Source organism: Euleptes europaea, chromosome 6, assembly GCF_029931775.1.
Source record: "Euleptes europaea isolate rEulEur1 chromosome 6, rEulEur1.hap1, whole genome shotgun sequence".
In the NCBI taxonomy this organism is placed as follows: Eukaryota; Metazoa; Chordata; class Lepidosauria; order Squamata; family Sphaerodactylidae; genus Euleptes; species Euleptes europaea.
The window spans coordinates 81,306,004-81,331,915 of record NC_079317.1 but is presented as its reverse complement, the minus strand read 5'-3'; the positions used below and the strand labels follow the sequence as shown (position 1 = coordinate 81,331,915).

The window sequence follows — 25,912 nt, the reverse complement described above, 5'->3', positions numbered from 1 at the left end:
GTTCAACTGAGGCTGTAACAGGCTTTAGACCCTGCTTCTTGATTATGTTTTGGCCATAGTTTGGGACTCAGAGTCTCTAAACTTCCCCCTTCCTTACTGAATTTCTAAGGACGTGGCAAACAGAGGTATAACCCATCATTGATTTTTTTGCACTTCCCTGGTTTTTCATCATAATGGGGCTTTTTAGTATTCAACACTTCTAACTGCAAATTGAGGACGTTGCTGGTTCTCATCTATTACACCTTTATTTGTGAAGTTTTATAAGGTTAGGATGTCAGATGTCCTGGCTGGGATTCCCTACCAGGGATTGTCTCTCAGTCCTCATGTATCACAATGTTACCCTTACACTTGTTTTGATGCCAAACATCTGCACTCTTTATATTTCTTGAATGTGACTTTCTTGGGTTTTGGTCTTCTAGAGACCCAACACTGCTTTGTATTGTACTCTCAGGCTCCAAGAACACGACCCGTCCTTTTGGGATGGTAGAAGCTATCAAACTCTGTCTTGAGTACATGGCTGGTCATTGCCACTTTACATACCACAGCTGTCTCCAACAGAGTGCTGTTTTCTCTTTACCATGTTCCTGCATATTGGGTGGGACACTTGTAGAGAGTTCCTTGATCCTTTATAAGACAGTTCTGGGTGAATGTCAATGTGGGATACTGAACAACTGTTGGGAAGGTGGTCATCAATGGTCTCTTCCATTGAGAGCTTCACACTTGCCCCCTTAACTCAATGAGCTTGCTAATCTCCAATGTGGAACTGCACAGAAGCCTTGAAAATGAAAACAGAGTTAGACTGTAACTGCTGTTCATCGAGTAGTCTTCTGTGCAGGCACACATCCCTCCCTCCTGCCCCACTGTGAACTCTCTGGAACCTTAGGGTCTTGGGGTCTCCGGCGGTGGCATGGAGAGAACTGAGGAAGTAGCGCTCCTCCTCCTGGTCAGGTGACTGTTTTGGCGGTTAACTGCCAGCGGGAGGAGGGGCGCTCCCAGTCTGTTAGAAAGCTTTAGAAATCTTTTCCACAGCTATTAACCGTGAATTTCTTCATTCTGAGTTGTATACTTTTAATTGAAAAGATCAATAGGTACAGTCCAACTAGGAAGTTATGAATGGTTGTATGAATAATTTTTCTGTGGCTTGGCTTCAGGATTGCTGTATAAGCCCCTTCAAGGAATGCAGCTCTTCATCCTATTTTGCTTTATATCAGACTATTGTAGTTCAGTCTCAGATACAAGTGCATATTGGCTTGGATCCTAAGATGCCATTCTTTCGGCATGATGCCAGTTTTCCAGCAGAACAGCATTTCTGTTTGCAGAGGAGGAGAGAATAACTTCTGCTGATTCCCTCCTGCTGTAGATTGTTGCTCTGTCCTCTGTCCACCCCCATGCTGTTCCTAGGAGTCCACTGCCCTGGCAGCAGCACAATTGAATTCTGGGTACAGAAAGCTGCAGTGGGAAGGGTGCAGATAGGAAAATGGACTTCCTCAAGTGTGACTACGCTCACACTGCTTAGGATCCAAGTCACTGCATGTTTACTTCCCAGAGACTGAGGGCCAAACTAGACCAGGCAGTATTAGATCTGTGGTGGGATTTTTGTAGTGGCAAATGGCAACTTTGGAAGAGGTGATTTTCTTTCGTTGCTGTTCTGTTTCTTTAAACAGTTAAACGCGTCCTACAAGCTGCGGCCTTTATCTGATGGAGTGAACAACTGCTTTTAACTTTGGGGGGGAAATACAGGTGATTCCATCATGGATCTGCTACCAGCCTTATCTAGTTGACCCTGAGATAAGAAAAGAGATAAGTTTTTATAGGCACAGGATGCAGTAACTAGTATACTTCTAGCATCAGATCTTAAAATTGTATATTTTATTTATTGACATGGTTTTGTCCATTCTTTAGCTCTTGGCGTATAACATAATATTGTATGTGAGTTAATATGCAGAAATGAAATTGGACTTTGTCAAAAGTTGCATTTTGCTTCTAGATAATGATTCATATTTTATCATTGATAAAAGGTGAGGTTTCATTCCTGCCTTTTATAAATCATTGTAGCAGTAAATAACCAGTAAGGTATGGGTGGCAGTAAAGCATTTATTGACACACTAGCTCTTTGCCCATTGACAAAGAAGAACAGTAGTGTACCTTCACGTTGCAACTGACCCGTGGAGACCCCATCCACAGGGCAGAGGTGGTTTGCCAGGAACATCATTTGCACTCCCAGTTTTTTTAATTATGTCATAATTAAGATAGAAATTAACATGTGTAGACTGAGTTGACACTGATAAAGCTGTAGGCGTAATTGCAGTCTAGGTCAACAACATTCTGAACCACCAGCAAACAGAAAGGTTAATGTTAAACTAAAATGTAGGGCTGATTTTAACAAAAAATTCTCTAAAGAATACTAGCATGAAGGAATATCTATGAAAATTGCTGTATGGAAATGAATTTTGCATTGCATTTAGATTAATGTTTTCCTCTACTGAGGAAAAATGCTACTCAAAGTCATTTTTATTCAACTGAAAATGCATCAATGGTAGCACATACGTAAAGAATCTACCTCATTTTTGAGCAGCAGTAAGAATGTGTTCGCTGTCTTTTCTTGAGGCTTCCTGAGTACTGAATATTATTGACAAGACTGCAAAATGCTTTGCATGTTTAAAAGATAGGCATTGTAATTATCTGAATTGTAGGGAGCTTGGTTCATAGGTACCCTGTATAATTAAAAATATTATAGTTCTGGGCAATCTAAACTTTTTAAAATATGCATTTGCTTCCAGTATAAAGCCCTTAATTCCAATGTGATGTTCAGCATTTCTAATGGTAATGTTGCATATTTCGATGGACTATAAAGACTGTAATTTATTCTTGGAAAATATACCTCTCTGAAGTAATACATTCATTCCCTTTTATAATTGTAGGTTAATTCAAGGTTATGTAAGTGTCATATGCTTTATCATTTGAAATAGAGAAATGCAACTTCTTTCACTTGATCAAATCCACTGTGGCAGATTGATTTCTTTAGCAGTTCAGAATTTATCAATTCTTCTGGCACAACTTCAGTATTTTAGGCACTTTGTCCAGGCATTAACTCCACTTCTGGGACATGGATGGCTTAGTGAATAATGTAAATTCTCAGTTCAGTTCTCCTTTACCCGTGTGTATGCCCACAGCCTGTTAATACAATCTCTCTTGTACACGTGAGTGGTTGTGTATTGGAATGCCCCCCATCCCCAGGAAACAGCAGCAAGATTATTTCTCTTAAAGAGAGCAACCCAATGATTTTATTGATGCTGATAGTATATAGCACTTATGCAAAAAGGTACTGTGATCACAGTCATGCAAAAATGTGGGGAAGATACAATGTTATATGGAACATATGGATATAAACACTAATCTGCTTTTAAATTCTCTTAAGGTCAAGATGGTATCCATTCCAGAATACTATGAAGGCAAGAATGTTCTTCTCACAGGAGCTACTGGTTTCATGGGAAAAGTTCTTCTTGAAAAGCTGCTAAGGTCTTGTCCAAAAGTAAAAGCAGTTTATGTGTTGGTGAGACACAAAGCAGGAAAGATGTCTCAAGAAAGAGTGGAAGAAATGATCAGCTGCAAGGTATGATTCCATAAATGATCATGTTCTGTGTGTTCTCTCTACTAACACATTTCTTAATCAGTTTCTTTGCAATACAAGTACATGTAATGGTGCTGGTCAAAAGTAGCAGCTAAATTAATTTAATCGGAGGTAAGCATGAGACCATGCTTTTTATAATTAGAGTGCTTGTTCCTGGCCAACGTGTACATAGTTTCTTTGCATTCTGGTTATAAACATCTGACATTCTGTAGATATTATGAATTATTTCTTGGCTGCTATCTGATGTTATCATGCTCTCAATGTTTATTTATCTGCCCCAGCTCCTTCCAATGAAGCAAACAATATTTGTTTTCTAGTATTTTATTGCTTTAGCATTCTTTTGCACTGCAACAAGAAGACCAGTCATATTGTTTGATTTCACAGCTGATTTATGTGATTCTGGTGAAGCAAAGGACTTTCCTGCATGACTTTGCATGGACTGTACTGTCACCTGTGTAAAGGATCTGTGTGTGGATCTCTAGCATGCAACTACCTTTGTGTGGATGACAGCACAGTTTAAATGAGACACTTAGCCTGTGCAAAGTTATACATGCAAGTTCTTTGCCTCACTATATCATGTTTAAATTGTGCTTAAGCCTGTTTCAAGGAAACATAAAGCAGGAATGAAGTGGAATGAGAACAAGTGATGACCACTAGGATAGGACTAGCTTTGCAAAATGAACCTGATTTGCTTCTCATCTCAAGCAATCAGCTTGCTGCATGCCCTTCCTTAAGTCACTATTTCAGACATGTTCATTGTCTGTAAACTAACAGTCTGCCTCACATAAGGCTGCCAACTCCAGGTTGGGTAATTCCTGGAGATTTTGGGGGTGGAGCCTGGGGAGGGTGGGGTTTAAGGAGGGGAAGAACCTCACCAGGGTATAATGCTACAGAATCCACCTTCCAAAGAAACCATTTTCTCCTGGGAACTGATTACTGTAGTCTTGGAGTTTTGTTATAATTCTGGCAGATCTTCATGCCCCACCTAGAGGTTGGCAACCCCAGTCTTACAGGGTTGCTAGGGTAAATGTGAGGTCCTGTAAAGTACTCTTTATGTATCTATGGCAGATGCTTTGTTGCTTATACTAGTAACAGATTTTACCTGATGGCATTCCAGCAGTCCATATCCAAGAACAGCCTTACCAGCTACCGAGTCACAGCCTACCACTTGGTAATCACTGGGTAGGGCTTGGATCTACATAGGTGCAGGATATGTTTTAATATTCTCCTATGTAAAATAATCTGTGCAAACAGAGGACTTGTATAAAAGGGGAGAGATTTTAGCTGAGCCTTTTGCCCACTGCAGTAGGGGAGCATTGCAATAGGGGAGAATTTTAAAATGTGATTCTCTTAACTGCATCCATCGTATAACGGAATACCAGTGGCTCCCTCCTCTCCTCATCTTCAGCACCATTATCTCCCATCCACCTTCTCCATCTCCCACTATAGATGTCAGCACACCGGTGATGGTGTGTGGTCTGCACAAATGCAGATGGTGCTGCTCTTTTGGGGGCATTTCACCCTTTCCCTCCATTTTTAAAGTTTTCAGATGTTTGTGCACACCTGGGGGACCCCAAGTTTGTAGAAATATCTGTTTTCTCTGTACATGGCCCTGATCTCCAGATTTAAGTATTCACAGATAGGGCAACGTACAGAATTAGATTGGTTGCTGACACCTGCATCATATAAAATTTGTTTCTGTGGAGGATATAGCATTGGTTGCTGACACCTGCATCGTAGTATAAAATTTGTTTCTGTGGAGGATATAGCATTGGTTGCTGACACCTGCATCGTAGTATAAGATTTGTTTCTGTGGAGGATATAGCATTGTCCTATCTCTGAATTTTCTTTTTCTTTTTTTGCCCTGCTCCTTGTTCTATGAGCCAGATTTCTAAGCATACTGTGAATAATGGTGATGTGGGTTTTATGGTGTAGTAATATACCTTGTTATCAGATAATCATTGCTGAACGAGTTAGAGAAAGTTAATGGCTGTCTAGCTCTTTTCTTGGCACGTGTAACACCATTTGTCAGGCCAGAGAAGTCTACATCCCTGTGTATGGTGTTTGCGTATGGTGAAAAGTAAGAGTCCTCTAGGTGTGTAGGAAGTATGAGAATCACTGTCAGAAAGTGTGTAGTTTACAGGAATGTTGATTAGGCCTTTGGGCATTTGCTGCCCTTTTTGACTGTGTAGTGGTAGCAGCATATCCAACCTGTCGGAGTTTATCTTGCAAACTGTACACCACAGACTGCAAAGCTTCCCACCCATTGATTGGTGTTTGCTTATGCTGAGTAGTGAGGTTTGCTTTCCAGCTATATCTGGTGCATGATAGGTTATTCCAGTCTGTTAACAAGGTAATTCGTTTTGTCTTAGACAAGATGACTCGAGGGAGACTTTCAGCTAAGTAGTTGCACTTAACTTTCCACCTTCAATTTGATATATGACTTTTTAATTTCAAATTAATGCTTCTTGTGTTTTGCATCTTTAAAGACTGAGTAGGAAAGCCACAAGTGTTTGGATCCCTTCTGAACTCAATCTTAGAGTTCACAGCTGGATTTGATAGCTAGTATCAAAACAAACTCATGCTTTTTTAATGCTTCATGCAATAACTTGGCAAACTCTGTAGCTTTGGTTTTTAAATTATTGGGGAGGGTGGTCAGAAGAGGTATTGCAATCCTGCATCATTAATTCTTACATGTCTGTTAAACTAATCTCTGTGCAAACTCTTAGTCTGTATGTGTTTTGCAGGATTGGGATTGCACTAGGGCTCAACCATCCCGGGCATCAGGTTACCATGCTACTTAGGAATTTCATTGTGGTACCTCGTATTTTCAAAATGTTGTTGTGACATCTCTGAGCAATCCTTGGAAGCTCAAAGCTCGTTATTATTTTGCAATTCTCAGAACATGTTCGATTGTGTGACATAAAAAGAAGTTCTTGTCATTACTTGTTTATATGTAAGCTTTAATGTATGCCATTCAGTGACAGCAGATAATGTTGTTTCTTATCCAGTTGCTTTCTGTACTGGCTCCAATATTCAGTTGCAAGGTGCTTTTTAAATCAATGATGAAATTGAGTCAGTGGTGTGAAGAAGCTAGCGTAGGGTTAGAGGAGATGACCAGGAAGAGAACACAGTTTCCCTGAGATTTCAGGGGGTTTGCAGTCCTTCACATCTCTGCACAGAGCATGTCTTAACTCAACATTCCTTCTGAGTATCAGACTTATGTAATTAATGGTGTAGAATGCAGCAGTGCATGTAGTCATAAAGAACTACTGCTGTTCAGTGCTCTTGTACTGACTTGGTTTACATATAATACCAAAGTGTGGTATTACATTAGCAACATTGGGCTGATATATTTAGATTTCCTTCCTTCCACAACAGACCTTAGTTTGCCAGTTCTGAAGTTTTGTTTTGTTATTAACCAGCTGGCCACTACACCAAGTATGGCACAGCCCCTTGTAACTCAATGGGGCCGTTACATGGGATTTTGCACTGTCCCCAAGCCCACTGTAAGTACCCCTCCACTCAGGATTGCTCTGTAAGTCTGTGTAAGCCCATAGAGGTTCATTCACATAAAGCCAAACAATGGTTCAAATTTTAGTGTGAAGTGGTCCTCTTATTTGCAGCCGTTGTATATTCTCTGAACTACTAATACTAAACCTCGATTCTCAGCTATAATTACTCTTGAGCTAGAAATTACTTACATTAGATTTCAGAATCTACTATTAAATGTCAAAAGTTCAGGTATAGTTTTTGCTTACTGGAAATAGTACTTTCTCCCCTGAGGCAAGGGCACCCTGAGCTGCGGGTTGTTTTCCCTCTCCATCCGGGTAGGCAGAACTAAAAGATTCTGACTTCCTGTGATACTTGGCGGGAAAACAGCCTGAGGAACCCAGTTTCCGTCCTGCCTATCCGGGTGGAGCAGGCAACTCCGCACAGCTCCGTGCCTTCGGCTTTACTTCCTTTAGCTAGAAGCAATTTCTTCCCTTTCAGTGTTCCACCTTACCTCTCAGTGTTCCGTGAGTCCTTGGTCTTTGCCTTTGGTCCTTTGCCCTCGTTTTTTAAGTGTTAGTCTGGGTTTTTTAAGTGTTAGTCCCCCCCCCCTTGTTTCTTCCCGTCCTTATTACCTTAGCCAAGATGGCCGACGCCATTTTAGTCAGGGAAGACGACCTTCTCTCAGAGAAGGACTATCAAAGGGGGCTGGTGCAGAGCAACCCCAAGGGCTCCGGTTCTCCCAACGGCCGCCCAGGCGGACCATTAGGGAGCAAAGAGGAACCGGGAGAGACCCAGGCGCCTGATCTGGAGGCGCCTTCAGAAAAGCCTAAAAAGGCGTGCAAAATCGCGCCACAGCTACCGGGCACCCGGGCATTAAGGTTGGAGCAGGGGCGAAAGCCGGGCGCAAGTCACCCGCCTCTTCCCCAAAACCGGCTAAACCGCCCAACAATCATCAGGGACGTTCAGATCCGATGGCAGCTGCATCCTCTGGTAACCCTGCGCAAACGGGAACGTTCCCGCCGGGAGTTGGCAGCCCCCCCCCTCCCAAGAGGTGGCGGGCGCACAATTTATTTCATGGCAAAATGCAGATGACCTTATTAATTATGCCCTCCAGCGTCAGTGGATGGCTTTTAAATCTTTTCAAACTCACCTCCCTCCCCCTATGGATTTGGACCCCTCCCTTCCCCCCCCCCAATCTCCCGCCTAATCCTTCCTCTTCCAACTGCACTTCGGCTGTAAATGAGGCAAAATCAAAGGTCAATGCTCCCTCTGCTGGCAGGAGTGGGTCATGGCCTACAAAAGCAGCAATGAAGGCTAAGCCATGTGAAACCAGGGAGAATCAAATGGATCTCTCTAAGTCTCCCATTTCTTCTGTAGATTATGAGGAGGAGGAGGAGTTAGAGGAGGGGGAATTCGATTCTGACGAAGACCCACCTCAACAGATAGAACAACATAACAGACTTTTTTCTGGGGAGGATTATCAGGCCCTTTTGGCAAAGGCTATCCTCGCCCTTGACCTCAATGAGGAATCAGATCAATCTGAAGAGCCAAAGTCTAAGTTAAAAAAAGGGGTCAAGGAATGCTTTCCAAGACCTAAACCAACAACTAATTCAGTACCCTTCCCAGAATTTTTCATTAACGCGGTCAGAGATGAATGGGAGCACCCAACTCCCAATAAGCAACTCCCCACTAGTATCAAAAAGTTATACAATCTGGCCCCACATGCTATGGAAATGCTCAAGGTTCCTTTAGTAGACGCCCCAGTTTTGGACCTCCAGTCACCAGGTTTGGTCCCAGAAGACGGGGTGGGCTCCCTGAGGGATCAGTTAGACAGAAAGTCAGACTACCTGGCGAGGAAGTCGCATGAGGCCTCAGCCATGGCCATTCAGACCAGCGCTACCACTTCCATCTTTGCTAGGGCTGCTTACTTATGGGTCAAGAAAATTATACAGCTCGTACCAGACGATAGCCTCAGAGTTCTTGGTGGTCTTGACAGAGTACAAACTGCCTTGACCGTGATGGCGGATGCTTCCCTAGATACCATGTCAGTAGCAAGGTCAATGGCATCAGTCACCTCCATTAGAAGGGGTCTATGGCTCAGGTCCTGGCCAGCTGATTTTAAGGCCAAAACCACACTGATGGCCTATCCAGTCAAGGAGGGGAGGTTTTTCGGAGAAAAGCTGGACAGTATCCTTGTTGAAACAAAGGATTAAAAACAGGTCCTTCCCATGCAAATCAAAAAAGACCAGCGTTCTCCTCTGTATCATTCCTTTCGTTCCCCCAAATTCACTCCAAGATTCAGAACAGACTTCAGGAGAGGCTCTTGGGTGCCAAGCCGGGGATCATGGAACAATACCAGATCCTTTCGCAGAGGGGGGAGATTCTCTAGACCCCAAAACTTCCAGCCCAGGTCGGATAAGGGCGACCGATTATCCAAAAAAAACCCTCAGTGACGCCAGTCACACCCACGTGGGGGGGAGGCTACAAATGTTCACAGCAAGGTGGGCTTTGTCCAACCCGGACAAATGGGTCTCCCAGATCCTATCAAATGGCTACCTCTTGGAATTCACCTCACGACCTCGGGATCTCTTCCTAAATTCCCCAATATCACTCAAAACAGAGAAACACTCAAGAACAATAACAGCAATTCAACACTTGCTACACATCAAAGCCATAGAGCCAGTCCCCAGCTCTCAGAAGGGCCAGGGAGTATATTCCATATTTTTTACCGTGCCAAAGAAAAACGGCGACTGGAGGGCCATCCTCGACTTGAAGTATATCAACAAGAGGATGGCTCGAAGACACTTCCGCATGGAAACAGTCAAGTCAATCGTGGAATCTCTACTCCCTGGCACCTTTATGACGGCTGTGGACTTGACGGAGGCTTACCTCCATATTCCTATACATCCACTACACCGACCATTCCTCAGGTTCGCCTATGGCCCCAACCATTACCAATTCAGAGCCCTCCCTTTCGGGTTGACATCCGTCCCGAGGGTCTTCACGAAGGTGCTGGTAACCGTCATTGCCACCCTCAGACAGGAAGGAGTCCAGGTACATCCGTACCTGGACGATATCCTGATCTGTGCTCCAACACCGAATCTCTCCCGCACCCATACAGATCGCGTTATCCAGGTCCTACAGGAGCATGGATATCTCATAAATTTCGACAAGAGTTCCTTACAACCTTCCCAAATTATGACACACCTGGGAACCAGAATCAATTCAAACACCAATTCTTTATCTCTGTCCCAGGAGAGAATAAGCAAACTGAAAACCTTCGCTACCAAACTGACCAAGTCAAGGTCCGCTATGCTAATGTCCCTTGCAGCTCTACTGGGCCTGATGGTGTCGTGCATAGCGATCGTTCCATGGGCGCGCTTTCACTCACGCCTCCTTCAGTGGCTTCTACGTCCCCACCAAGTAGACATAGCAAGAAAAAAGGTCGTCAGTGACAATTCCACACAGTGTCAGACACAGTCTCCTGTGGTGGACTGCTCCGTCGAACCTGAGCAAAGCCACACAGTACATTCACGAAGACCCAGTTCAAGTCTTCACAGACGCCAGTCTTTTTGGATGGGGGGCCATCCTGGGAGATCAGGTAGCCCAGGGACGCTGGACACACCAGGAATCACGGCTTCATATCAACCTGCTAGAGCTGAGAGCTGTGAAATTAGCTCTCTGGAAGTTTGCAGACATAATCAGGAACCATCATGTACTTATCAGAACGGACAACGTCGCTACAAAAGCGCACATCAACAAACAGGGGGGGTCCAGGTCCTCTTCCCTGCACAGGGAAGCAGTAGCAATTCTCTCTTGGGCTCAACTCAATCTTCCCTCGATCAGAGCGGAACATATCAAGGGAGACCTCAATTGCCAGGCCGACTGGTTAAGCCGGCAAAATTTAGACGAAGGAGAATGGGAGTTAGACTCAGGAACATTTCTTCAGATTACAGAAATATTTGGCACCCCCTTAGTAGATCTGTTTGCCTCCGAATCAAACCGCAAGGTACTCAGATTTTACTCCAGGTATTTTCACCCAAAAGCAGAAGGCACAGACGCCCTTCTCAGCCCGTGGCCCAAGGGACAGCTGTACGCTTTCCCTCCAATCCCCATACTACCAAAAGTCCTCCGCAAGATCCATCAATACAAAGCCAACGTGATATTAATAGCCCCATACTGGCCTCGGAGGCCATGGTTTGTAATTCTGAAGCGCATGTCCTGTCAAGACCCATGGCAAATTCCAACAAAATCCAACACTCTCAGACAGGGACCCATCCTACATCCAGACCCTCAATGGTTCTGTTTGACCGCCTGGCACTTGAAAGGTGGTCACTATTAGAGCTAGGCTATTCCATCGAAGTGGTCAACACAATTTTAGAAGCCAGAAAGCCCTCAACTAGGCGCATTTACAACGCGTCGTGGAAGGCTTTCGTCCGCTGGGCTAGGAGAAAGAAAATGAACCCACTTCACCCTGACATTCCCGGCATCCTGGAATTTTTACAGGAAGGGGTTAGACAGAATCTTAAGGCTTCCACCTTAAGACAATTGGCTGCCATTTCTACTGTCGTTCCTTTCACGGACGGACATCCCACGACACAGCATAGACACATCTCCGCCTTTATAAAAGGGGTATCCCAGATTCAACCTCCAGCCATCCACAGGTTCCCTACATGGAATCTTAATCTGGTCCTTAAGATTCTCACGGGCCCACCATTCGAACCCCTCAAAACGGTTCCGATGAGGTATCTTCGCATGAAGGTCCTCTTTCTTACAGCTATCACCTCAGCTAGGAGGGTATCGGAACTCAGAGCGCTTTCCATTAGAAAAGGCCTATGTATCTTCCATAAAGACAAGGTCGTCCTAACTCCTGACCCCACCTTCCGTCCTAAAGTAAACTCTCATTTCCATAGATCTCAGGAAATAAACCTCCCATCGTTCTGCCCCAATCCATCTGGCACAACCGAAGCATTATGGCATACCTTAGATCTCAGGAGAGCCATCCGCACATTCATTAAGCGTACTGCAGAAATTAGGAAGTCAGACTTCTTTTTCATAGGAATTTCTAACCCCAGTAAAGGACAAAGGATGTCAGCCGCTGCCATCAGTAACACAATCAAGGCATGCATAGCTGAAGCTTACAAGATAGCTGGCAAACCAGTGCCTGAGGGCATCACAGCTCATTCCCTCAGGAGTATGGCAACCACTGCAGCCTTTGACAAACAGGCCCCACTGGAAGAAATTTGCCAGGCCGCAACCTGGTCCTCGGTTTCAACATTTATCAAACATTATAAAATTCACACATGGTCCTCAGCACAGGCGGCCTTTGGCCGCAGGGTCCTGCAGAATGTAGTTGAGTAATTGTAGTTTATCCCACCCTTTTTTGGGAGCTCTTATAAGTCCCGCAGCTCAGGATGCCCTTGCCTCAGGGGAGAATATAGCCTTGGATACTCACCGTGAGGGCTTATTCTCCTCTGAGGCGAAGGGCATCCTGCCCCTCCCTTATATCGATTCCTGCAATATAAATTGTATACTCCTATTTTACGTTACCTGTTCAGACTTCTGCTTAGCGCAGGAATATGTTCTATCTTTCTATTTGTTCATGTTGGGTTATGTGCAGTTACAATTTACAGTTAGTGTATATCGCGAGTTATTCCTACTGCTGTCCATGTAGCTAGTCTAGACGGTAACTGGCTTCCTCAGGCTGTTTTCCCGCCAAGTATCACAGGAAGTCAGAATCTTTTAGTCCTGCCTACCCGGATGGAGAGGGAAAACAACCCGCAGCTCAGGATGCCCTTCGCCTCAGAGGAGAATAAGCCCTCACGGTGAGTATCCAAGGCTATATTTACATACACTTACACTTACAGCAGTGTTTCCAATTTTTTTTTCTTAAAATAATTGTCTTGGTATTTATGCTGGCATATCGCTTCAAACTGGAGGAATGGGCATTACAATGGCAAATGAGATTCAATGTGAGCAAGTGTAAAGTGATGCATATTGGGGCAAAAAAAATCCCAACTTCCCATATACACTGATGGGATCTGTGCTGGCAGCAACAGACCAAGAAAAGGATCTTGGGGTGGTAGTAGATAGCTCAATGAAGATGTCAACCCAGTGTGCGCCTGCTGTGAAAAAGGCAAATTCCATGTTGGCCAAAATTAGTCAAGGAATAGAGAATAAAACTGCTGCTATCAAACTCCCTTGTACAAATCTATGGTGATACCCCACTAGGAATACTGTGTACAGTTCTGGTCACCACACCTAAAAAGGGATATTGCAGAGCTTGAAAAGGTGCAGAAAAGAGCAACCAAAATGATCAGGGGACTAGAGCAACTTCCCTATGAGGGGGTGTTAAAACGCTTAGGGCTGTTTAGCTTGGAAAGAAGGTGGTTATGGGAAGCATGATAGAGTTCTATAAAATTATGCATGATATGGAGAGAGTGGAGAGGGAGAAGCTTTTTCCCCTCATAATAGAATGCAGGGTCTCCTGAAGCTGGAGAGATTCAAAACAGATAAAAGGAAGTATTTCTTCACACAATGCATAGTTAAATTGTGGAACTCCCTGCCTCAGGATGTGGAGATGGCTGCCAACTTGGAAGGCTTTAAGAGGGGAGTGGACATGTTCTTGGAAGATAGGGCTATCCATGGCTACTAGTCATGATGAATACCTATTCTCTGTAGTATCAGAGGAGCATGCCTATTATATTAGGTGTTATGGAACACAGGCAGGACAATTCTGCTGCAGTCTTGTTTGTGGGCTTCCTAGAGGCACCTTGTTGGCCACTGTGTGAACAGACTGCTGGACTTGATGGGCCTTGGTCTGATCCAGCATGGCTTTTCTTATGTTCTTATGCCCTCAAGATACTTTTGTGCAACAAAATGGCTACATGTGCTGGCTCCTTTTCAAAACGCATATGTAACATTTCCATGATTTCGGATACGGGCTTGAATATGTTCTGGTACTTCAATGCTCAATAAGCTGCTTGGTATAAAGTGACTGTATTGTAACTTAGTCTTAAAGATCAATAAGGATTTCCAAGTTCTTACAGGATTCTGTTACGGTGCGCTTATTCCACCTCTTAGGCAAGGGCATTTTCTTTTTTGCCTGGTTGAGGTGCCTTACTTAGGTGTGCTTTTTAATCAAAGTATGTAAAACCAGGGTTTAAAAATGGCCTGTATCCTATTATTCTGATCAGCATGGCTCTATGTCAGTGGTTCCCAACCTTTTTTTGACCAGGGACCACTAGGACTTTTTTGTTCGGTGCAGGGACCCCAAGGTTCAAAATAAAAATTCTGAGAATTTGAAAATAAACTTTAATCATAACTGTTAAACATTAAACTTAGAATAATATTTGAATATATTTTTTATAATAGAGAACTTTTAATTGAAAATCAATGTGATTTTTGAGCTTGCATCCTTTTTACATGCTGGGCAGTTCTGGGGCTAATACTGTTGCTCAGAGCTACACGAATATCATCACTTGCTTCCAATTGATTTCTGGTCTTGTTCTTAATTATAAGCAAAGCAGAAAAACCTTGTTCGCATAAATAAGTTGTGGAGAAGAGCATAAGATATCGCAAGGCGAATCCCCGAACTGTAGGATATGAAATTGCTTTTTTACACCAGAAGTCTTCAAGAGAAACGGATTCAAACACATCCTTACAGTTCCTATCATTTTGGAATTCAATGAGCTCTTCCTGGATTTCTTCTGCAACCTCTTCAACAGCAATACCAAAAGGATTGCGAATGAGCTTTTGGGTATCTTTTGATTCGGTCTGGTTATATTCCGGGAACTTTATAACTTTGTTTCGCGGACCTTAATTTAGTTCTCACGGACCACTGGGGGTCCACGGACCCCTGATTGGGAACCAGTGCTCTATGTGGTAGAAGATCCTCATAAATTGGAGGAAGGCTTTGAATAGAGTAGTAGCATACGAACTTGTTTTCAGACATTTATGAATGTTGGATTAGGCTACCAGGTCAGCTAGAAACATTTATTTTTATTTTTGAAAAGGCTGGACATGTTTGGCTGTAAAAATGACATGTCTGTTTACTATATAAAAATCTTTTCATTATGCAGTGTAAATGTTTTGTCTTGCATTTTGGAATGGGCTACATGTGCTTAAGTAACTTTGCCCATCTCAAAGTGAGATGAGCTTTTTTCCTTTTTGGGGTCGACTTCCGTTCAGGTATGTGCATGAGTGGGCATTCTTCAGAGCCTTCTTTCACCAGCCATGAGATCATAGGGCAAAGAAAGGAGTGCCCCCTGCTTCTACCAAGCTGGCTGGTGAGAATTCAAACAGCGCCAGAAGGCTCTGAAGTAGAGGGTGGCACATACCCCCACCAGCTGGCTCCCCTCCCCCTTCCATTCCTTATGGCTCATGCCAGATATGGGTGGAGAGTGGCATCATATTAAATTCAGGGTTAGCCTTTTTTCCTTTAGCCTTCTCTTTTATTGGGGGGGGAGTTGTCTTACATTTGGGTCATCCTTTTTTCCAGTATATACAGTAATGTCATACTGCTTTCATAATAGAGGTGACAAAATTCCGTGCAATATTTTAGGTAGAAACCATGTCAAGATTATTCCAAAAAATTGTCTGAAACACTCACTTTGTGCCCTGGCTGTGAGACTCTTAAATATTTAGTCCTGTTTTCTTTTGGCAGCTCTTTGACCGACTGAGAGAAGAACAGCCACAATTTAAAGAAAAAATTATAGCAGTTGCTAGTGACCTTACAGAATCAGAAATGGCCCTTAGTGAAGAAGACAAGGCAACTCTCATAGACTGCACAAATATTGTATTTCATTGTGCTGCTACTGTAAGATTCAATGAAATTCTAAGGTGAGTGCTTTAAGTTAAATGTACCTCAACATAAACAACTTTTGTCTTGTAAATTTTTGTTGTAAAAGAAGAGTACACCTTGTCCTATGCTGACGTAATACTTTTGAGCTGCGACTTGATGGCACTTTACACACACACAGTGATGAGAGCAGATGCATTAATCCCATGTGCTGCAATTCGCATTTTTTTCCTGAAACTTTAAAGGTATTTGCCTTTTCTTTTCTTTTTTGCTTTAGTGAAATGGGGACTGCCAGTTCTGAAATACAAATTAAAGGGTGTGCCTCAAAAAAGATACTCATTCCCTTCAGAAAGAAATAATTCAAGTATGTTTAGCCTTTTCTTCATAATTGAAGATTTTATTTCTAAACTAGGTGCTGTTTACAGATGTAAAATTTTGAGAACATGGAAAAAGAATTTCCAGGAAAAAAAGATACTGTTGAGGGAAATCAAAATACATGCAGTACTTTTTCTACCAAACCTAAACTTATTTTGCTGCTTTAACAATATAAAATTCATAATGTGTGATTTTGCATGTAAAATTGTAGTAATTGGAATATTTGCAAAATTTAAAAGGAACAATGTCAGTCTTCTATAAGCAAAATTGTGGGTATACCCAGTACTTTAGAGAGCAGTGAAAACTGCTGCACCCTAAGCTACCTTGGCAAATGTATCTTATTATTTGAGAAGTAAGAAAAATGTGAAATTAGAAACAAAATTCTTAGTAAAGAAAATAATATTTGAATAGAAAGTATAATACAGTCAGAATAAGCAGGACAGCATCTTTTAGTAGCAGGCTAAACTTCATAACTCATATTGAACTCCTTATTATTGAACACATTATTGCAAATTAATTGTACAGGAAACACATCCTCGAAAAACATGTCTATAGTATACATAGGAATTACATATGCTGTAGTTTATCTTACATATACATTTTGAGTGAGTAAAACCTCGTCTTAAAGCATTTCGCACATGCCAAAAGAGAAAATATTTTATAGGAGTTTTTTTTCTGTGCTCCCCAAAATTTTCCATTTAAACTGAAAAAAGCCCTTGGAAAGAGCACAAACTTTTTCTGAATTTTCACAGGCCTAATAGTGACCAAAAATAAAAAGGTTCTGCTCTCTAACCAGGCTAGATATGCATATGTTGTTAATTAAGTGATTTGGATAATTAGTGCTTGAACAATAATAATTATTAAAAGGAGATCTATGGCTTACTCTTACAAGTTTTTTGTGCTGCTTGTACAGGCTTACCAGTTTGACTCTTATTAACATTTGGAAAATTTCACTTCTAAAGCCCATAGTTACAAAGACACTGCTCCATGACCTCTCATCAGAATGTAGCTGGGGGCTGTGGGGGCTTGCACAATCACTATAATTTCCTGATATCAGGGTTTAAATGACTTTTCCATATTCTCTTAGTGCTTCTGTTTTCCTTGTCACAGCTTTGTCGAAACAGCCATCCCAGAAATAATTAAGTAACCACGGCTGCAGTAAGGTATCACTAGTTTATTCATCCGTAATTAGTTACACAAACCTGGTTAATCTACTAGACATACGTCACAGACCACCGTTAGTTCACTAATGCCAGTTACTCTGCCTTCTTGCCTCCTTTCATGCCTTCGAGTACAGTTCCTGGATGCTATACTGAGGTTCTGTGAATTGCCAGGTTGCTTGCTATTGGTCGGTTGGTGGGGAGCCTTGGGCAAGCCAAGCTGCCACCTCCCGACTCTAGTTTAAGGATCCTTTGTCACCCCTCCCCCTTTCTGCTTGCTTTGCTGGATTCCTGTACTACTTAACCGAAATAAACTAGATTTTTCCTTCCCCCCCACCTTACTGTTTTTGCTGCCTTTTAAATTTCCTCTATAAAGAGGCTGAAGTCTCTGAAGCACATTGTTGCTTGGTGAGTCATCGCTAGCAAGGAAGGAGCGCGTGCAAAAGAAAGCAGAGGGAAGGAGCGAAGGAATGTCTGAGAAAGTACCCTCAATACCGGAATGCATTTGGATTGGCAAGGTTTTCTATGCTTTCCTTGCTGTATGTTGGAGACAGTGGTACTGAATAAACTGGGATTTCTATATTCAGGTGACATGCGAACCATAGTTAAGCCAAGTACAAACGATAGTTTAGAATGCCAGCTTAGCACACACCAAAAAGCCACAGTGTTATGGGCAGCATGCATTCAGACACTGCAATGAATAGGAGTTTTTGTTTAATAAAGCCATGGTTTATAAACTCAGGTTTATCATTTGAATGTAGCTTCATCCCCACACCTGGGCTCCGCTGTCTCACTGTTGAGGATTTCTGCAGATTCATCATGTACATAACCTGCTGAAATGCTGCATTCTTGCTTGCTCTGCATCTTCTTACTCCAATTCGTTGTCCCTCTTACTAGCATCTACTGAATTTTATTTAATCAGATTTTTATTTATCCTAGCTTCCGCCTGTACATGACTGAAGTAAAAGTGTGTCACATTTTTAAAATAATTCTTTTCATTGTATTAGGAACACACAACACCTGCTTTTTTTCCAGTATTTTCTTATTCTTACAACAAAGATGTGTCTTAATTAATCCAGAGATTTTCATTTATGTAGAGTTCATAGTAGGTTTCCATTGTGTGTAATATTTAGCTGCTAATAGGAGGTTGGTGTTCATAAGTAAGATCTGTATGTTTTTATAGGGGCCTGTAGAAGAAACAGAACAATGATAAAGGGTATCCTCCTTTCCCTGAGAGTTCTGCTTCTCCCAACTTGAGGCAACATTATGCTGCCTTCTGTAGTAAGATGATATGGGCTGGAGTGTAAATGACTGCAGAGAGGGTTAGAGATGAGCCACACACTACTACTGGAAACATTTGCAAAACCAATCACATCCTTTTGCTTTCAGCAAATACAGTGGTAGTACCAAGCTCGGACCAACACAGGTGTTCAGGGAACACCTAAGAAACAAAAAAATCCCAAAGGAATGTAAACATGTTTAGTTATATGAACTCACAGGATCTTGGGTCTGGTTATCTAAAGTCCTCTAGGACAGACTCATTTAATGTTTGCTTGTTTGTTTCTTCTTTCAACAGAGATGCTGTTCAGCTCAATGTAATTGCAACGCAACAGCTTCTTTTCTTAGCCCAGAAAATGAAGAATCTGGATGTGTTTATCCATGTTTCAACAGCATTTGCATATTGCAATCGAAAGCACATTGAGGAAGTCGTCTATCCACCCCCTGTTGATCCCAAGAAATTGATAGATTCCTTAGAGTATGTGCTCAGTGCTTCTCATCTTGTATCTACATTTTGAATAGCAAGAAATGTTGGGGAGCTTTTGTTTTAAACAGATCTGAAATGAGATAAGTTGGGCATTCTTGATCCTTTGGATTTTGACCATGTGTGATTTTTAAAAAATTGAAGATGTGATCAGGAAGGATATGGAATATCCATAGATTCAGAGCTAGTGTGATGTTAGTGTGTCACTCTAGAATGTGGGAGGTTCCCCTTTGAATCCCCACTCTTCCACAGCAGCTTGTGAAGGGACCTTGGGCCACTCACACACTCTCAGCCTAACCTATCTCAGGGTTGATAAAATGGGAGGAGAGGAGAATGCTGTAAGTCTCGTTGGGTCCCTAATGGAGAGAAAGGCAGGGGATGAATGAAATAAATTCAATACAGGGTAATAAACTCTTAATTTTACATTTCAGGAAATAAGTTAATGTATTGACAGTTCTAAAAGCCTGGCAAACAATTTGCTATACTATTTTTTAAAAATCACAAACATGCTAGTCAGAGGTTAATTTGAAAATTGTTAGACTTCCAAAGCAGCTGTGGACACCAGTACTGTTATCAGACACACAACATCAAAATATGGTACAACTACTCATCAGACTGGTGTACTTAGATTTAACTTCTATTTGCATAGCATTTTCCTGAATTTGGATGCTGGGTCAGAGCTGATAGACATTCTAGTTGTAAACCGTGATACAGTGGATAGAGATGACAATTTAACAGTTGACACAAGTTTATAAACATTTATTTGGTTAAAACTTCTATCCCAGTTCATCTCCTCAGGCTCAAGGTGGTGAACAATGCAACACCCGCTCACAAAGACACCAAATCCAATAGTCCAGTGAACAATTAAGTCCACTTATGTATTACATAACATACTGAATTAAAATTGGAACTAAACACCAATCTTAAAATGCTCAAAATTAAAACACACAAGCCTTATTTTTTTATTTGCTTCTTTTTGTCACATTAGCAGAAATATTCCCCCCACCTATGTTTTGAAAACATAGTCATTCTGACCCATGAGGTTCAGAAACTTTAGTTTTAGAAAGTGGGATATTATTCTGATTTGTATGGTTCAGTAAATTTAAGACATACATTTAAGGCCCCATCCCTTTGGAACTTTGCCAGTGTCAATAAGTTGCACCTTAATTTTTATATTGTTCATTCTTATATTGTTCATTAGTATTTTAAAATACTAAACAAAACTTTCAGGAAAACATCAAAACAGCTCTTATGTAAGCTTCAGTTTGAATACTTTTGAGTTACCAGTATATCTGTCCAATAAATTCCTTTTGATCTGTTCATTTGTGGGAGGTTTTAACTCACTTGTTTGGCTTTACATAGGAGTTATTAGATTTTTAACATTAAGAAAACTTGGACTTTTACTGAAAGGTCTTTTTGAAATGAATGGCTAGTGTATTATTTAAAACATGTGTGCCTCACCTCCCCATGTTGCATGTTACAACAAACAAACATTGGAAGAAATATTTTCAAATTCTCTAAAATACCCAGCATAAAATGGAGAATCTTTTAAAACATGACGATATGCAAACAGGACAGCTAAGCCTTCAGAGAATAAAATTGACTTTGCCCAAGGATTGAACACATGAAGCTGTCTTATACTGAATCAGACCCTTGGTCCAACAAAGTCTGTATTGTCTACTCAGACCAGCAGTGGCTCTCCAGGATCTCAGGCAGAGGTCTTTCACATCATCTACTTGCCTAGTCCCTTTAATTGGAGATGCCAGGGATTGAACTTGGGACCTTCTGCATACCAATCAGATGCTCTGCCACTGAGCCACAACCCCTCCCCTGTCAATGCAGGGCCAGGAAAGCATCTGTGGGAGAATCCTGGAATCTGAGTGCCACCACTGGAACCCATCTAACCTCTGACAGTGGGAGTGCTTAGAACAGGGCATCTGATTATTGCTTGGGCAGGCTCATACGTGAGGAGGTGATCATTCTCATATCGTGGCCACAGACCGCACAGAGCCTTATAGATGTTAACTGGAACTTTGTGCCTGGAAGCAAATCAGCTTGTGAGTGTATCAATTTGTGTGTTGGGCAGGAAAAGGAGAACGTTACTTTTTAGCTAATCAGTAGCTTATAGAGTTTTCAGTTGAAGCTGGCGCGTTACCTTTTCTGTTAGAGGTGAATCGGAACTAATCTTTGATTCTGAGGTGCCTTTCTGCTCATGGAAGGCCACGTGTTGGACCCAGCCTCATTATTGCGGTTTGCATCAATGTATTGACACATGTGTAATACCAGACTGTTGGCATTTCTGCCTTCAGTATTTCCTTAACAAATAGCCACTCAGTTTGCAGTGAAATTATCCTTTTTTTAAAACTTGTCTCTAGAAATGACCTAAAAGCTCCATAAAAAGATATCAGTTTTACAAACTAGACAACCATTTCAAAATGTCCTTTTTTTCTGTTTTAAAGTGTGTGTATGTGTGTGTGTGTGTGAATGTAATTATGTAAAAGTTCTGCTTGGGAATGCTAGAATAGAAGGGCAGGATATAACTATTTTAAACATAAATGTTTTTCTATAGGTGGATGGATGACGGCCTAGTGAATGATATCACTCCAAAACTGATAGGAGACCGGCCTAATACTTACACATATACAAAAGCCCTAGCAGAATACATTGTACAACAGGAAGGTGCAAAGCTAAACGTAGCCATTATAAGGCCATCAATTGTTGGTGCCAGCTGGAAAGAGCCTTTCCCAGTAAGTTAGTTTTCATTATCTTAAATTTCTTGTGTAAATACTGAGCACCAGTGTTTACTAGTCAGTAAATACTATTGAGTGTCCAAGAGTCCATATAGCTGTGTAAAAAAACAGTATTGTTTGATTGTGGATCAACGTATGCCTTGTTTCTCTCAGTTTGTGTGTGAATGGAAGCCCAAATGATAAATGTTCTGAGGCATACTACATTTGGTAAATAATTCATGTAAGCTTGTCCCTGAGGAAATCTTATATCTAACTGATGTTCCTGTGATGAGGGTTGAGACCTGCAATAAAAGTAGTAATGTACAGTCACTGGTAGCAATTCTGTGTGATCAGCTGATCCTTGCCAAGGTAGCCCACAGTTATTTTTCTCCTAACTGGTTTAATTAGACTCGAGATAACTTCCTGTATTACAAATTGCTCCAGTTGTAGCATTGGAAGGATTAACACTTGTCCAGTGGTAATTCTGAAGCTAATATGCCCACAGGGCTTCCATATTAACACATGTGGTTTGGCTCAGAAGCAGAGAGAGATAAACTCTTTCCATCAGAGGAGTAACTTGCAGGAACATTCTTGTAAACAAAGGTACTAGTAATCTGTGCCCTGTGCCTCTGAGGTCAGCGGGGAGTCCAGGGCGCAGAGCCCTTCAAAGCCCCCGCCACCCAGCTGGGCGGCGGGGAGTCCAGGGGGGGCGGCTTTGGAGCCCTTCAAAGCCGGCGGGGAGTCCAGGGGGAGGGCTTGCTCCCCGCTGCCTGCAGGCAGCGCGGAGCCCTTCAGTCCAGGGGGGGGCTTTCTCCGCGCTGCCTGCAGGAGCCCTTCAAAGCCCCCGCCACCCAGCCCTTCAAAGCCCCTGCCGTCTTGGGGGGGGGCTTGCTCTGCGCTGCCTGCAGGCAGCGCAGAGCCCTTCAAAGCCGGCGGCGGGGGAGTCCAGGGCGCGGAGCAATTCAAAGCCCGCGGCGGGGGAGTCCAGGGCGCAGAGCCCTTCAAAGCCCGCGGCGGGGGAGTCCAGGGCGCGCAGCCCTACAAAGCCCACGGCGGGGAGTCCAGGGGGAGGGCTTGCTCCCCGCTGCCTGGGCAGCGGGGAGTCGGTGCCCACAGAGACGGCTCCACGTGCCGGACTTGTCACACATGCCATAGGTTCACCAACACGGTACTAAATTAATTTATTTTAATATGTTTGAGTTTATAGCTATTGGGTGAAGAAAGTACTCTGCTTGAGCAGAGTACCTCATCATCTTTTCCGTAAAGACTATATTGGCGAGAGACTTTGAAATCATTTTTGGTGTGACTAAAATAGCTGACAAAGACTAATGTTTTCATACACATGTGTATGAAGAAGGTAAATTACTGTTCTCTCTCGGAGCTGCGAGGACATCTGATCAGCTGGTTATTCCGTTCCTATGCTCAGGGAGAGGCAGGACCTTTACTTCACAGACCTTTACTTCCTGTCCCTGTGCTAGGACTGTCCCCCAACTTCCAGTTCTCCTCCTGCCTCAGAGAGAGAAGCAGCGTCAGAGAGAGCTCTGCAGCTAGGCCTTCTCTTTGTGCACTATTCTTGTCTAATTCTTTCTTCTCTACAACATCCTAGTGTGTTCTCTTTTAACGCCCTAATCCCCTATCTCGTCAAATTTCTCGTCATATATTTTTCTCTCTGACCCTCCGGTCATCTGTCTGTCTTCCCCCCCTTGCTCTCGCCCTTTTCTGACTACAATGGCGGCGAGCGGAGAACAGTCGGGGGAAGAGTTACTGTCCGGGGACGAGGAACAGGTCGCAGGACTCCTTTCCCGCCGGAAAAACATTGCGGCGGGGAAAACGTCCAATAAAACCGCCGCCGAAACAAAGCGGTGCGACCGACTTGCCGCAGAGGCGGCAGCTCCAAAGAAAAAGCAGCCTGCGGAGGAGCCGAAAAATGGCACCAAAAAGGCGCTCGCCACAGAGGAGGCTGCTACCACCACCACCCCCGTTCGGCCCCTGGGAGTAACAAGGGTGAGGTGGAGGAGGACACCTGTAATGCCGGCTCCAAGGGAGACTCTGCTACGGGCAACGGAGATGGTAACGTACAGGCTCCTTTTCCCCTTTTGTCAGTGGGTGGGGGGGCGGCTGATCAGGGCGTGCTTGATTTAATGAGAAGAGCTCTCAGAGAAGAGTTGGCTCATCTGGGCGATCCATCCTGTAGGGATCCAATGAGTTCAAGGGCCTCCTCCCCCTCCAGGGTTTCCCTTTACTCAGAGACTATGGATAAGGCATCCTGCAGTGGTTCCTACAGCCCCTGGCCGACCAAAGCAGCAAGGAAAGCCCCTCCTTCTACTAGTGCTAAGTCACTCCATTCCAATGTCTCCCCAGCAATAGATGAAAAAGAAGGAGAGTTCTCTTTTGAGGAAGAGAGGGAGGAGGGGGATGAAGGGGTTCTGGACCAAGACCATCAGTCTCGCCTGTTGTCTAGTGAAGACTATCAGTCCCTTTTATGCAAGGCTTTGGCTGCCCTCGACCTCCACGAGGATGAGGATACTGAGGCTATTAAGAGTAAGACCAAATTCAGGGGCACTAAGGAATTCTTTGCCAGGGTAAAGACAAAGGCACGCACAGTACCCTTCCTAGAGTACTTTGAGGACTTGCTGCGCTTAGAATGGGAAAAAACCATGTCAAACAAGCAGGTCCCTGCTTCAATTAAAAAGATGTATACCTTAGAGCCAAGAACTATGGCCCTGTTACAAGTTCCTTTAGTAGAGACTCCTGTCACAGCTCTTCAATCACCTAGCCTCATTTCGGAGGACGGAACGGGCAACATCAAGGATTCTATGGATAGGAAGGTGAACTATGCCACCAAAAGAGCGCACGAGGTGGCTGCCTTGTCCATTCAAGCTTCAGCCACAACCGCCCTGTTTGCCAGAGCTGGCATTATGTGGACAAGAAAAATAATAGATTTGGTCCCTCAGGACAATAAAAGAGTTTTGGATGGGCTAAATAGACTATTGAAGGCCATTAACTTCATGGCTGATGCATCCTTAGACTCTATGTCTTTCTCAGCCAGGTCTCTAGTAGCCGCTTCCGCGGCCAGAAGAGCTCTCTGGATTCGACCATGGTCTGCTGACAACGGCTCCAAAACTCTACTCCTGGGCTACCCCTTCGAAGGAGGTCGTCTATTTGGCCCTAAGCTCGATGACATATTGGTTGAGACAAAAGATAAGAAAAAGGCCCTTCCCAAGTACATCAAGAGGGAGGGCAAAGCTTCTGTTTCATCTTCCTTTCGTCCCTTCAGGACATCGCACTACATGGCGCGCCCCAGACAGGACGGCAGACGCAACAACTGGAACTCTGGTCATGGTTCCTTTAGAAGAGGCTCCAGATTTGGCAAAGGCTCACAGTTCCAAGGACAGGGAGCCAACAAAGCTGGCAGATTTGGCGACAAACAGAACAAACAATGACCTCAAGTCCAGCCCGGTGTGGGGGAGACTTCAAGCCTTCGCACACACCTGGAAAGCGTCAAACTCCAATGCCTGGGTGTTAAAGATCATCCAAGAAGGCGACAATATAGAATTCCGAAGCATTCCTCCAGATCGCTTCCTACTCTCTCCCACGTCTCAAACTCTGGAAAAACGTCTTCGAACCCAGTCCGCAGTTCCAAGCCATACAACATGTGCTCTACATGGAGCAGCGCACGGGGGTTTACTCCGTCTTTTTCATGGTTCCGAAACGCTACAGAGACTGGCGCACCATCTTGGATTTAAAATTCCTAAACCGCTATGTATTTTTAAAATGCTTCAGGATGGAAACGCTGAGATCCATCATCGAAGCCTTGAGGCCACAGGCTTACCTGACATCGATAGACCTGACGGAGGCTTACATGCACGTCTTGATACATCCATCGTCCCGCAAGTATCTCCGCTTCACACAGGGTCAATGCCACTACCAGTTTTGAGCCCTCCCATTCGGCCTCTCCTC

General features: G+C 43.3%; 1 protein-coding gene across 1 annotated transcript in view; it reads left to right on the top strand.

The window, feature by feature from the left end:
- The first annotated feature begins 3,423 nt into the window (after positions 1-3,423).
- The window catches only part of FAR1 (fatty acyl-CoA reductase 1), a 44,632-nt gene continuing 22,143 nt past the window's right edge, over positions 3,424-25,912 (top strand). Inside the window, exons 1-4 of the mRNA XM_056852135.1 lie at positions 3,424-3,613; positions 15,792-15,967; positions 19,038-19,217; positions 21,793-21,970. Coding sequence (XP_056708113.1) covers positions 3,425-3,613; positions 15,792-15,967; positions 19,038-19,217; positions 21,793-21,970 — 723 coding nt within the window. The 5' untranslated portion in view covers position 3,424. The remainder of the gene's footprint in view (positions 3,614-15,791; positions 15,968-19,037; positions 19,218-21,792; positions 21,971-25,912) is intronic.